We start from the raw sequence: 13066 nt of genomic DNA on the forward strand, positions 1-13066 counted from the left end.
CGATAAAAATAAGATTCTTCTAATTAATCTCGTTGTATCTCCAGCTTAACTGATCGGTCGTCCCGTGACGTCACGCACGCGCATGCGCCCGCGATGACAGTCCACTCCGGTTCCCTCCAACAAGCGCGCGTTTCTTTACATCGTTTAAAATTGGAACATTTTTTGATTTATTTGTTATCTATGCAAGGATATATTAAAAAAAAAACAGTTTATTGGCGCCACAATTATTCATATCAATATTTTTTATTAGTGTAATTCATAATCACTCAGCGATTTTAAAATTGCGGTGTTGTAAAATATGTTTTTTTTATAAAATGCGTTAGACCGTGTATCCGCGCGTTTTGAACGTGCAGAACCGTGAAACAAAGATAATAAAATGAAAAAAAGTAGCGCTTCCGTTGCAGTTCATAATTAAGGTAAAATGCGTTGGTGTGTCGCGAATCATCAATAAAAGAGATGTGCATATTTTCCAATGTAGATAAAAAATTATAAACAACGCTCAATTTCCTTCCATATTTAGCAGTAAACCTAATTTATTTGAGATTTTTTTACGATAGGAAAAATAAGAACCTTTTTAATATTTAACTTAAATCATTTATAATTTTGAAATAAATAATATTTTTCCGTAATGGAATAATAAAATTATTATTATCAATTTCCTTGAACACGAAGATAAAAAAAAAACAAAAATTTAAAAATCGAACTCAAATTAATAAAAATGTACAAAATAATAAACACAGTGTTGATAATATTATTACATAACTCAGTGCATTGTGAGAAACATTTTAAAAGTGTGCCAGTCACTGTGAAGACGTATGAAAATGATACAGTCTTGTTGCCTTGTTACGTCAATGATGAAGGTAAGCATTACATACACAACAATGAAATTAAATAATTTATTTGAAGCTGTAAACTGTTATATATTATTAAGATTCCATTAATATTAACTCTACCACCAGTTCGGAAGTTCTCAACAGAGAATGGGCACGAAACTCTGGTGTTGCTCTTTTCAAAATCAGTTTAAGTTATACGTATGATAGTTATAAAGAAAAAAGAACATTTGTTTTATTGACTATGATACAACACTGCCTTGGGAATTAGAAAAAAGCTGAACCACAACATAAACAATCTATAGTATAATCTACCACATCGTGATATACAATTTTCCAAGTAAAAATATATCACAAAATGCAAAACATTTTTCAACATGAAAGCGAAAGAAAGCTACGTATAAGTATTAAGTTAATAATATCCACATAAATATAAGAAATAATACGATGAGGCTGGCATAATCTTGTAGATTAAAAGCTACTAAGCTTGTACATTAAAATAAATGTAATGACCTTTAGCTCCCTTACTGAATCCTAAATCCGTCCCTGTGCTCGGGTGGCACATGTTGCTTGGAAATGAAAAAATTACATAATATTATCAATTTATTTAGTAATGTATTTTTTTTTATTTATTGAAAAATATCAAATATAAAAAATAGATGTAGTTAATTAACTTCCCTAGATTTTCTTCCTTTATGTTCACGTCTATTTAGTTTTTTCTCAATTAATTTAATGTATTCCATTAACATCCAGTCATGGACCTTTACAAAATAAAAGAAGTAAAAAGACACGTGTTTAATCTGTTCATTGACTGTCGGTCCGATGGTGTAGGAACGTTCATACAAAACATATTCATTTGTATAAAACACATACACTAGTATTGGCTCGCGACTCCGTCTGTATATCTTCATTACTGGTACGTTGCTTATAATGTTGCTTTTATTCATTACAAAAATTTGTAGCATTACGAACATTGTAGCTAGTGTAACTACTGGACATAATAAGGCTTCATGTCTCAGGATGGCGAGCGCAGTGGAATACCAAATACTTTGTAATTAAAGGTGTTGGTGTTTCTACTGTTTATGGGCGGTCGTATCGCTTACCAGCAGGCGAACGGCAAGCTCGTCTCGTTCAAAACAATAAAAAAAAACTTCCAAGAAACAAAACATCGAACGTAATAATAAGTTTTAAAAATTTTAGCTAAGTTATTTACTGATTACAGATGTTGGGAATTAACGCTTTATCCAAATCTCAACTAATACGTGTACATAATATTATGAACAGTAGAAAAGGAGGCGTTCTTGGCTCTCACAAAAGGCTGAACCGATTTTGATCGAATTTTCATTGGTTTACTTATACAACTTTGATATAATTTAGGCTACATTTCATTCAGGACTTTTTTATAGACTTCTGATTTAAATTGACATGATTTTTTGTAAACTCGCTTCTATTTAAAAAGACAACATCGATTATTTGCGGTCAATATGCTTATTGTCGCAATATTTTATTCAGTGCTGTATTATTTGAGAGACAAGGTGGAATTCGTAGGTGTACAACAGTAGATTACCTTGTAACCGAAAACGGAAGCCCAATTTGTCAGGCTTCGTTGGTTGGCATCATGGAACAAAGAAAAGTGGTTAGTATAATCTGCAATTTTTTATTTCGGAGGGGAGTATACGTCAACAAAAATAATGCTTTTAAAGATGAATAACAGGGCAATGTAGTGGGTATGGGCCTTCTCCCCAAGTCCCCAAGGCTATCTTTGGATTTAATGAAAGGTTTAGATTGTTAAGAAAAATTGAAAAATTCGATTTCCGCAACCAATTTTTACTGTGTAAGCGACTTCTACAAATGTTTAAGTTATCAAGATTTGCGGTAGGTCGCGATAGAAGATGCACGGAATTAATAATTTTAGTGAAATTGTAAGTATGAAATAAATGACACAACATTCACATTATAAAAAAATCCAATGTAAAGGTAATATTGCGGCGATAGCCTAGTTGGGTGGGGAACGGACTGCCGAGACGAATGTCCGCAGGTTCAAATCCCAAGGGCACACACCTCTGACTTTTCTAAAAAATCATGTGTGTATTCTTTGTGAATTTATCGTTCGCTTTAACGGTGAAGGAAAACATCGTGAGGAAACCTGCACATCTGAGAAGTTCTCTATAGGAATTTTGAGGGTGTGTGAAGTCTACCAATCCGCACTAGGCCAGCGTGGTGGACTAAGGCCTAATCCCTCTCAGTAGTAGAGGAGGCCCGTGCTCAGCAGTGGGTAAGTATATAATACAGGGCTGATATTATTATTATTATTATATGATGTTTAATTTTTTTTTAAATTTCGAATAGCTTTTAAAAATACGGTAAGTGCGTCGTTATGTTGCCGGCACCGGCTGAATATCAGAATGCGGACGCCATTAGCTTTCATTACTTTTATTAGTAACATCTTTTCCCACACTCTAGTCTTTGTTTTATTTTTAATTAACAGCCACAGCTGTAAGAAAGCAGAAACGTGCGTACATCAACAAGCTGTCAATATTTATCATACAAAAGTCAGTTTGAATGGATTGCAGTTCAATTCAGTTGACCACAGTGAATGTTCGGAACACCAAATCTAGTACATACTACGATTAATAATGAAAAAGAATCGGCAAGTCGCCAACAAAATATCATAAGTAGGAGAGAGACCACGCTCTATGTTGCTGAAGCTAATCTCTTTCTAAAACCAATGTGTATTTTTTTATTGCTTTGAATGATGAGACGAGCTTGCCGTTCGCCTGATGGTAAGCGATACGACCGCCCATAAACAGTAGAAACACCAACACCTTGAATTATAAAGTATTGTTTGGTATTCCACTGCGCTCGCTGAGACATGAGGTGCTAAGTCCACCAACACCTTGAATTACAAAGTATTGTTTGGTATTCCACTGCGCTCGCCATCCTGAGACATGAGATGTTAAGTATTATGTCCAGTAGTTACACTGGTTACAATGTATTCAAAGAGTATTGTATCTCTTTATACCTCTATGTGTATAATTTGCTGCCGAGTAATATAAGATGGCGAAGCTGCTATCTTCGGCCATGTAATGTGCATACATTGTTTATATTAAAATTGTAACTAAGTAATATTATTACTTGTTATGTTGGCTTAGTGATGAAATAGAGAAACCTGGCTGCAGACTGGCAGGTTCTAGGGTCGATTTTCAGCCCTGGTAACAGTTAATTTCTTATGTTTACGCGAATGTTAGACATTAAAATTTAACTATTTTTCGGATTTTATCGCGGTTTTAATATATTTTTACTTTTCTCCCGACGTTTCGAAGGCTGCAAAGTAAAGTGCCTATATGGGCACACGAATCATCTCGATGGTATAGGCAGAAGTACAACAGGGCACCAATTTTTTGCCATATGCGTACCGTCCCATGATGTGATATGTATATTGGGCACAAATTTTAAACTCCTGGTACTGAGCAGAAAAAACCATATGCCTTTACCAGATCCGGGAATCGAACCCGTGAATTTTGGTCAAACTTTGTGAGTTATTATAATAAATGTACAAAACTTGGTACCGAACTCTCGATCTCTTTATAATACCATAGATTATGTAGAGTAGGGCTAGACAACGAACAATACAGCAATTTGTGGCCGTAGTGTCTATGATTGCTTCCCATCATCCCATTTATTATAATCAGCTTATTTGTTTAGAGTTATGGTTATTTATTAAGTAACATAATGCCATGGTTTATTTATGGTAATTTATTAAGAAGCTTTTTGGATAGGTCGGGAAGGCAAGGTAATCAGTCAATATCATTTTTGGTTAATTTTACAAACAAATAACCAACAAGCAGGTTGCACTGTTTTTTTTTTTTTTTTTTTATTCTTGTTCAATAAAGTTAACCCACAGCACCTGATGGTAAGTAGAGAGGGGTCGACTAGAATGTCGACTGACAAGAGATGATTACCCCGCGGCAGTCAACATAATTATGCCGGCCTCTTGGAGCCGGATATACACAGGCTGACCCCAGAACGCGATACACTTGGGCTACTATGGCGGGTTTTAACACCTTGTGTACAGTGGTGGCTATCTGGCCGGATATAAAATATATCCTACCAGCAACAAAATGTACATTTTGTTCCAAACTTATACTTTTTATATTACATCTATGGCTAGAATAACTTATGGTATTGTTTTCAAGACAAGTATAAGGTTTTATTAATTAAATCATTTATACATTTTGTTCAAAACTTACGTATACTTTTTTATATTACATCTATGTTAAGAATAACATATGGTTGTGCTGTTTTCAAGAAGTATTTGGTTTTATTTATGAACGCAATGTCAAATTACTCTGTATACAAAAAATCTAAAGGCGTAACAAATGAATACAAAAGCAAAACATTATTGTAAGTAACACGTATGCATTAATAATCCACGCTGTCACCGGAAGAATGTCTCGGATCTACGAATGTCGGATGCGGTATTTAATTAAGAGTTGATTTTTCAATTATATCCGAAGGCGTATCGACGGGTGACAAGGGAGGATAGCTGCCCCTGGGTTCAGTATAAATACATACTTTTTAGTAAGTTATTGTGTAGAATTATTGAGATGATAATTGAAAATACAATGACAAGTTGGTACGAAATCTTCTGTGCATGAGTCCAACTCGCGTTAATAGTATTTAAAAAAATACACGTATTAACAAGACATAAGTAGTTGTGCTAAATGAGAATGTATAATTCACTTTGATCATGATTACTCCTTAATAGAATTCAAATTACAAAGCCCCTGCGAGGGCTTCAACTTGCGATATCATGCATAATGGCACCTTCTGCCTCACGTTTAAAACAGTGTAGGGGTACAAATGATATTGTAGCGTGTCTTGACCTATTTTAATGTTAACCAACTTATACTTGAAAACTGGTTGCTATACCAAGATCTTTATAAAAAAATGTATTGTCTGTTTTTTGCTCGAGGCTTTATGGCACGAATGTCTTAATCCGGTATGATATTTCACAAAATATATGAGAAAATTTCATTCTCGACAGTTTTTTTTTGTTTGTCTTAATATAATCGTTGTATCAAATAATATGTAGCATGAATGTGTTAAAACAAAAAAATAAAAACAGAACATTTCGGCAAAATATTTTCGTTACGAACATATTTAAGAATACTCATGAAAGTACCACTGCAAATTTTTAGGATAAAAAAAAGCCTAGAATGTAATCCCCGACTAGTGTCGTGTAACTTTCAATCAAATACATGCCGTAAAATTAGAAATAAAAATGCTTTATTCATCAGTTGCGCTTATAATAAGTCAAAGTATATAACAGTATTTAATTATTACTCCAATAAATCAATAAATCCATTTTATATTGCACATAAAATTAATAGAAGAGTAAAAAGTTAACAAAGCCAGCTCGGACTGGCACGAAATATAGTATAGACTGCATTAGCCTTTAACATTCAAACATCTTTATATTATTGCCATATCGCCTTTATTTCTTCGTTCATTGTGTCGGTGGACGAACTTGTAACTGGCAGGAAGGGAAACGTAGATCAAATCTTTGTGTTCCAATTGTGACGCTCGCTTTGTGAGCGCCGACCCTCTCTAAGGTCTTACGTATCGACAGCTTGTGACAAAGAAAATGAATAAAATACAACAGGAGACGTAGTAATGTATTTAAAATATTGATAACTAACTTTTGCCAGAGTCTCCATCCGTGTGTAAAAGATTTTCCCGGAATAAAAGTATGTAGCACAAAGAAGTAATGTAGCTTCCTATTGGTGAATAAGATATCGAAATCGGTTAGGTCCTGAGATTAGCACGTTCAAACAAACAACTCTTCAGCTTTATACTAGATATAGAATACTAGTTTTTGTTCGCGGCTTCGCTAGCGTGAAGGAGTTTTCCGGGATAATTTTCCGACTCACTTGACATGTATCGTTATATTATGACCAAATTACACAAAATCATTATAAATTGTAGACTATGTGTTATTTTGATGTATAACCAATATTAGTGTAAAGTTTCATCCAAATCCGTTCAGTAGTTTTTTCGTTAAAGAGGAACATACATACATATATACTCACAAACTTTCGTATTTATAATATTAGTAGGATTTATGCCACTCTCATTTAATATTTATCTTTTTGGTAGATTATGAAACTTATTATTAGAGGTCCTATATCAGCCTGGCTTGTTCCTCCTTTTGTCATTATCAATTGACCTATTGTTTAATTTCCTTTGTTTATATAATCCGACTGACTGTCTCGGTGGCGTAGTTGCATACGTGGTACAGCAGCGGTCTGAGGTCCTGGGTTCGAATTCCGGGTCGGGCAAAATGATATTTGGGTTTTTCTGCTCAGATCAGCCCGGGGTCTGGAGTTTGTCCCCGATACGGCGATGGTAGTGGCGAAAAGTGGGTGCCCTAGTTGCCTCTGCATACCGCTTCGGGGATAAATGAGTGTATTACTTTTCCAGAATCAAAGTTCAATGTCCGCTGGTACAAAGACACCACCCTGCTGGGTGACAGTGGGGATCCTCATCATGTGCCGCCCAGGGTACGGATGCACGCCAACTACAGCTTGCAAGTGGACTCTCTTGTGGCAGACGATACCGCGGACTACACCTGTGAGGTAGGTCCAAGGCAATTTTATCTCCATATTGAATGATGCCAGAGGATTTTGGAGTATGAAAGGAGCTGATGAGCATGCATGGTTGTAAGTAACCAGTACAAAGTTATGTCTTCGTTTTGTGTTTTTAAAAAAAAATTGAAACTGATTGTTAATATGAGCCAGCTTGGTTGGTCGTAAGTAAGCAGTGTGGCTCACAGGTTCATGTGTTGAGGACAATTCTCTATCTACGTTTTGTATTTTACTAAAACTGTATTTAAGGTGGTAGCTCAAGGTCCATTTTCATACATTTTGTTTCGGCTTTAATCTGGGTAACTAAACAAGTATTGGCAAGTAAAGAAATTAAATTCACGTCTAGTTAGTGATTAGTTCTCGCAGTTGAAAGAAAAATGTAAAAATAATTAATAATCATGGATATTTCTGCCTTTAAAATTTCGTCATGTTAAATTTTAAAGGCCGAAATATCCATGATTAAAAATGGACCTTGAGCTACCACCTTAAAGAAAGACCCAATATCATATTAAATACTTATACGAGTAATAGTATTTGTTCCTAATTTGAAAGGTCTGTGATAATTAAAAAATATAACACATCTTGGGAGTCGGGACGAAATGAAGTCATCGGACTCTGTCTGCACTAGTTGGTTTCTGCTTACCCCTATAATTGTGTGGTTAAGTTATAAACGGCAATAAAAGGTAGGCAGAGGTGAAGTTAGAGCACTTACTTTGCGTTTATGTGTTCCATCCCATGATGTGATAGGGGGCGAGTCTAACGCCAAATCGAGCACAAATTCCAGACTCCGGGCTGATAGAGTAGATAATATCACTGCCCGACCCAGGATTTGAACCCGGAACTGATGTCAAACCGCGCACGCAAAACAATTACGACAATATACGAATTCAACTAATTTTTATTCCCTTGACGAAACTTCTTACTGACCTCTTTAGATCTACATTTTACTGATTAAACTTTTTAGGTTCATGACGCAACTGGCCACTTTTAAATACACACTAATTGTATAGTGAACGATGGAGTTGTTTTTAACTGTAGATAGCAATTAATTCGATAGACGGACCGCGTTTCGGTAGTGCTGTTTGGGAATAGTGATGTTACTTTTATCGATAAACTATAAAATTATATTTTCCTTGTCTTTGAAGACAGACGGTGGGACCATCCAAAGGTAAGTCTACTCCTCATGTCCGTCAGATATCCTAGTGGCACAATTTTGTTGGTTTGTTCATAGGTTTATGTGTTGTTAAATAACAGTTCCTTGATTCGAATTCCATGTAACGTGCCATCATCCATGCATCAAAAGAGGAGGCCTGTGCGCAGCAATACGTTAGAATATATAATATAAAACAAAATAGTCCATGTCCTACCGTATGATTCAAGTTCCGCACTCAATATTAGTCAAACCAGGTTCTGTGGTTTGAACCTAAAAGCGTAACCAACAGAGTTATTTACGCATTTATAAGCATGGATGAAGAGCTTGTCTTGGTCAAGGTAACTCTTCTGATAACTATGAGATAGGTCACTACCCCGGTCGAACTGATCTATTCCGTGTTAACAAATGTCTATACTTTTTCTCTGTTACTTGGATATATCATACTCCAAATAATCTTTACATATTATTATATTATTGAGGGCAGGTGCATCGACGTACGCAATGCAGGGGGATTGAAGACAGAGGCATGGATTTTGTATGCCTACGCACCGTTGCTCTTACATAATTATGTGCAAATATTACGATCACTTATAGGAAATTTCTGAAATTTCTAACATCAAAAGCGGGCATCCCCCTGCCCTCTCCTGGCCAAAAGTTAGATAAGGAAAAACATAACACCGTTATCGATATGTTTTAACCCCACCCATTCCGTCCAGTTCAACCGGGCAATTATGCAATTAATCAATTTGAGCAAACTCTTTTGTGTGACTGATCTCGCTTGTGCCAGTAATTGTACCAAAAGAGCTTGTGCGCTTGTGAAGTTAAAAGGTTAAGGCACTGCGCAGACGGTACAGAAGCTGCGCAAAATAACGACTTCGAATAATGCTTTCGAATAATTAATACAAATTGATCTAACTGCTACAATAAGAAGAAGTTTATTGTTTTACTTCTCTCTAGATCTAGGTACTTCTTAATCCTTTTTCTAGATATATTTATTTGTGGAAATAAGGTGTTTGTATTTTTAAAATAAATAATCTTTATTTATAAATGCGAAAGTTCCTTTGTCTTCGTTTTCACGGCTGAACCACTGAACTGATTTCAATGTGGTATGAAGATAGATTCAGACCCTGGAAAGGACATAGGCATATTATCCTGGGAAAATATATAATGGGATTTTTATTCCGGAACAACTTTATAACGCGGGTAAAGTCACGAGGAAAAGCGAATATAAAATAATATGTAAGTTCTTAAGGTGGTAGCTCAAGGTCCATTTTCATACATTTTTAATCTGGGTAACTAAACAAGTAGGTAAATTAGTTAGTTCTCGCAGTTGAAGAAAAATGTAAAAATAATCATGGATATTTCTGCCTTTAAAATTTCGTCATATTAAATTTTAAAGGCCGAAATATCCATGATTATTAATTATTTTTACATTTTTCTTCAACTGCGAGAACTAATCACTAACTAGACGTGAATTTAAATTCTTTACTTGCCAATACTTGTTTAGTTACCCAGATTAAAGCCGAAACAAAATGTATGAAAATGGACCTTGAGCTACCACCTTAAGAGTTTCTTCTGAAGTTCACGATAACTTATTAATTTCTAATAATTGATATACAGTTAACGGATGTTGTCAGTTAAACGGCCAGTTAAAACTAATTAACTGAAGACCGTTCTTCGCTAATTGGTAACGGGACAGTTAAACTCTTTTTAAGTTATTTATTACGAGCATTGTAGACAGCAAGTGCACTTAAATGGTTTACTCTGAAAAATAATTCAAAATTTGGTTTATGGAAGTTATTTTATAAAATTTACCGGGGGTAGGTATCTCATATGTGAGAGTCCGCCTGGGTAGGTACCACCGCAGTGTCTATTTCTGCCGCCAAGCAGCAGCGTGTAGTCACTGTTGTGTTCCGGTTTGAAGAACATTGTAGCCAGTGTAACTACTGGACATAATAAGACTTAACATCTCATGTCTTAGGATGGCGAGCGCAGTGGGATACCGAACAATACTTTGTAGTTCAAAGTTTTGGATGGTGTTTCTACTGTTTATGCGCGGTCGTATCGCTTACCATCAGGCAAACGGAAAGCTCGTTTCGTCATTCAAAGCAAAAAAATAAATCAAAATTATATCCACATATCCCTTTAATCCCCGAGGGGGTAGGCATAGGCGCAACTGATGCACCCACCCACCCGTGCGTATTTCGTCCCATGACGTCATGGGTGAGCCTATTGCCATATTGGGTACAAATTCCATTTCGCGGGCTGTTACTGTGATAAACCCAATAAAACTATGCCCAACCCGAGATCGAACCTAAGACTTCAGCACTGCAGTCATAATAAATACAACATGTCGTGTATTTAGCAGTTCCTCAAGGGAATCCGTAAATTTGTATGACAAAAGAAAGTGACTTTAGTATTACAAACTAAAATTTTTTGTTTGGTGTAATAACTGTGTCTAGCGGTCGAATGGTAAAATTAAGTTTGTCAAATTTGAACTAACTAATTGAATCTATAAGTTTGTACTGAACCTGCGGTGCGCGAGTCCAACTCGCTGTTGTCCGGTTTTTGTTTTATTATCTCAAGATTCAACCGAGAATTTACTTGTTTCATAACTATATTTCCCACAATAGCATCAAAGATTGTAATTTTATGACATTTAAATTAACTACAATTAGTTTAATAAAACATTTATTACGTGTAGGAAGAACGAGAAGCGTGGAAATATGGTCTTGTACTTGAAACAAATAGAGGTCATTCTAAAAATAACTAGATTTTGACCTTGACAAGAATTCTGTAACTTTTTAGGCTATGGAATATTTCTGCATAATATGAATCTGGATTCAAAAATTGTACTAAGTATACACACAATATTATAGATTCGCCCGATAGCTGACGAAATGTGTGTGGGTGGTTCCTCTGCCTACCCTTGGATAGGGAAAAATGCGTGATCCTATGTATTGAAAATATTGTGATTTGTCCTTTCCAGGTGCTGAGACCCGAACCTTGGGGTCCAATACGGCAGACGCATTCAATAGAAGTACAATGTAAGTATTGTTTGGTTAGTCCATTTGGTTAATTGTAAAGCTCCTAAAGCCGTTGGTCCTAGCCTGATCTCTCTCCGGTCATGTCGGATTGCCGTCTCACCTGACTATGAGAATGAAGGAACAGAGAGTGCTTTTGTATTGCACAAACTTGTGCACTATAATACCTACTACGTGGCTGATCTCCGTTGAGATTGGCCGTCGAGGTCGAAATTCGGATAGGATGGAATCAATAATTTTGTTGTTCAAACGATATCTCCTTCAAATTGTTAAGATGTGGAAGTCTTACAGCTACATAACCTTAATAGCATTAGGATAGTTAACTAAAAGCCAATAACAAGTCAACAAGTCTTCAATATTTCTATAAGGTGGTCAAGTCTCTACCTTATAGAAATATTGTAAGGGTGGACAGCACCCAACATAGAAACGTCTTTGCCTACCGTAAAAAAAGTTTAGTCAGCATCCATCCTAGAATCCTCTTTGTTCACCCTAGGAAAAGTCTTGGGCTTACAAGGTCCTCTCGTGATACGAACCTTTCGTTGAAATCGCCGAAATTTTTGGTACCCCCAGCTATCCCACTTGAAAGCCCTATGTCAATTGTTCATAATTAGGTAGTACGCCTGTCTTAGAAGGAGAAATTGACAGCACCTAACCAATATTAAGATTAGGTAGAAATTTGCCTGAATTCTGGTACAGGACAAAACTGACGCTACCGCCTGCACCTATACCCATTTAAATTGTTTATTCGCTACAATAACATAATGGAGCTGATTAAAGAATTCGTCGCGGTGGGTGTCTCATTACATATTTATTGCAATAGTTTACTTGTGCTATATTTGTTCTATTTAGACTGCATTATAGTCTATTTCATCTACGAAGATGCCTCCCTCTTCAATCCCTGATCGCTTACAGTGTGAGCAGTATGTGTACACACGCATACTACGATGGATGGCGTCAGAGAAAGTGCTTAATCGACCCCTTTACCTTACAACATTTCCGCTTAAAATGTGGTGGGGTGCATCTTCATGGATGACCTATTCCTCCATTTGTAATCACAAATACTTACAGATACTGGATACTTTTGCGAGCTAAATCCAGAGACAAATGATTTAAACTTCTTTAAAGTTCAAAAAGTGAATCAATGAAAAGACATTTTTATATCAGCACTGACACATAAATTTTTTGCAAATAAAGACACTAAACAGTACGGTTGATTGCAACATCTAAGTTTCAAGTAGAGCATGTTCGTTAGGCAGTGAACTTTTCGTTGTTTTTGCTATATATTATGATGAAGCGTCAGATAGATAAAGTTTTAGTAGGCATTTTCTCAAAGAAAACCTCCACGAACTGATATCTTGCTTATTTTTTATGAGTGAGATCTGCGAAGATCCA

At 35.8% G+C, this 13066-nt stretch overlaps 1 protein-coding gene across 2 annotated transcripts in view; it reads left to right on the forward strand.

The window, feature by feature from the left end:
• The window catches only part of LOC115452898 (neuronal growth regulator 1), a 29701-nt gene that overhangs the window by 10495 nt on the left and 6140 nt on the right, over nucleotides 1–13066 (forward strand). The window contains exons 1-3 of one of the 2 annotated variants that reach the window (XM_037437406.1): nucleotides 683–860; nucleotides 7314–7468; nucleotides 11620–11677. In XM_037437406.1, the coding sequence (XP_037293303.1) occupies nucleotides 719–860; nucleotides 7314–7468; nucleotides 11620–11677 (355 nt within the window). In that variant the 5' untranslated portion in view covers nucleotides 683–718. Of the gene's footprint in view, nucleotides 1–682; nucleotides 861–7313; nucleotides 7469–11619; nucleotides 11678–13066 lie in introns of those variants that run through there. The other variant, XM_037437413.1, reaches the window with a different exon arrangement.

This window comes from Manduca sexta, chromosome 2 (genome assembly GCF_014839805.1).
Source record: "Manduca sexta isolate Smith_Timp_Sample1 chromosome 2, JHU_Msex_v1.0, whole genome shotgun sequence".
In the NCBI taxonomy this organism is placed as follows: Eukaryota; Metazoa; Arthropoda; class Insecta; order Lepidoptera; family Sphingidae; genus Manduca; species Manduca sexta.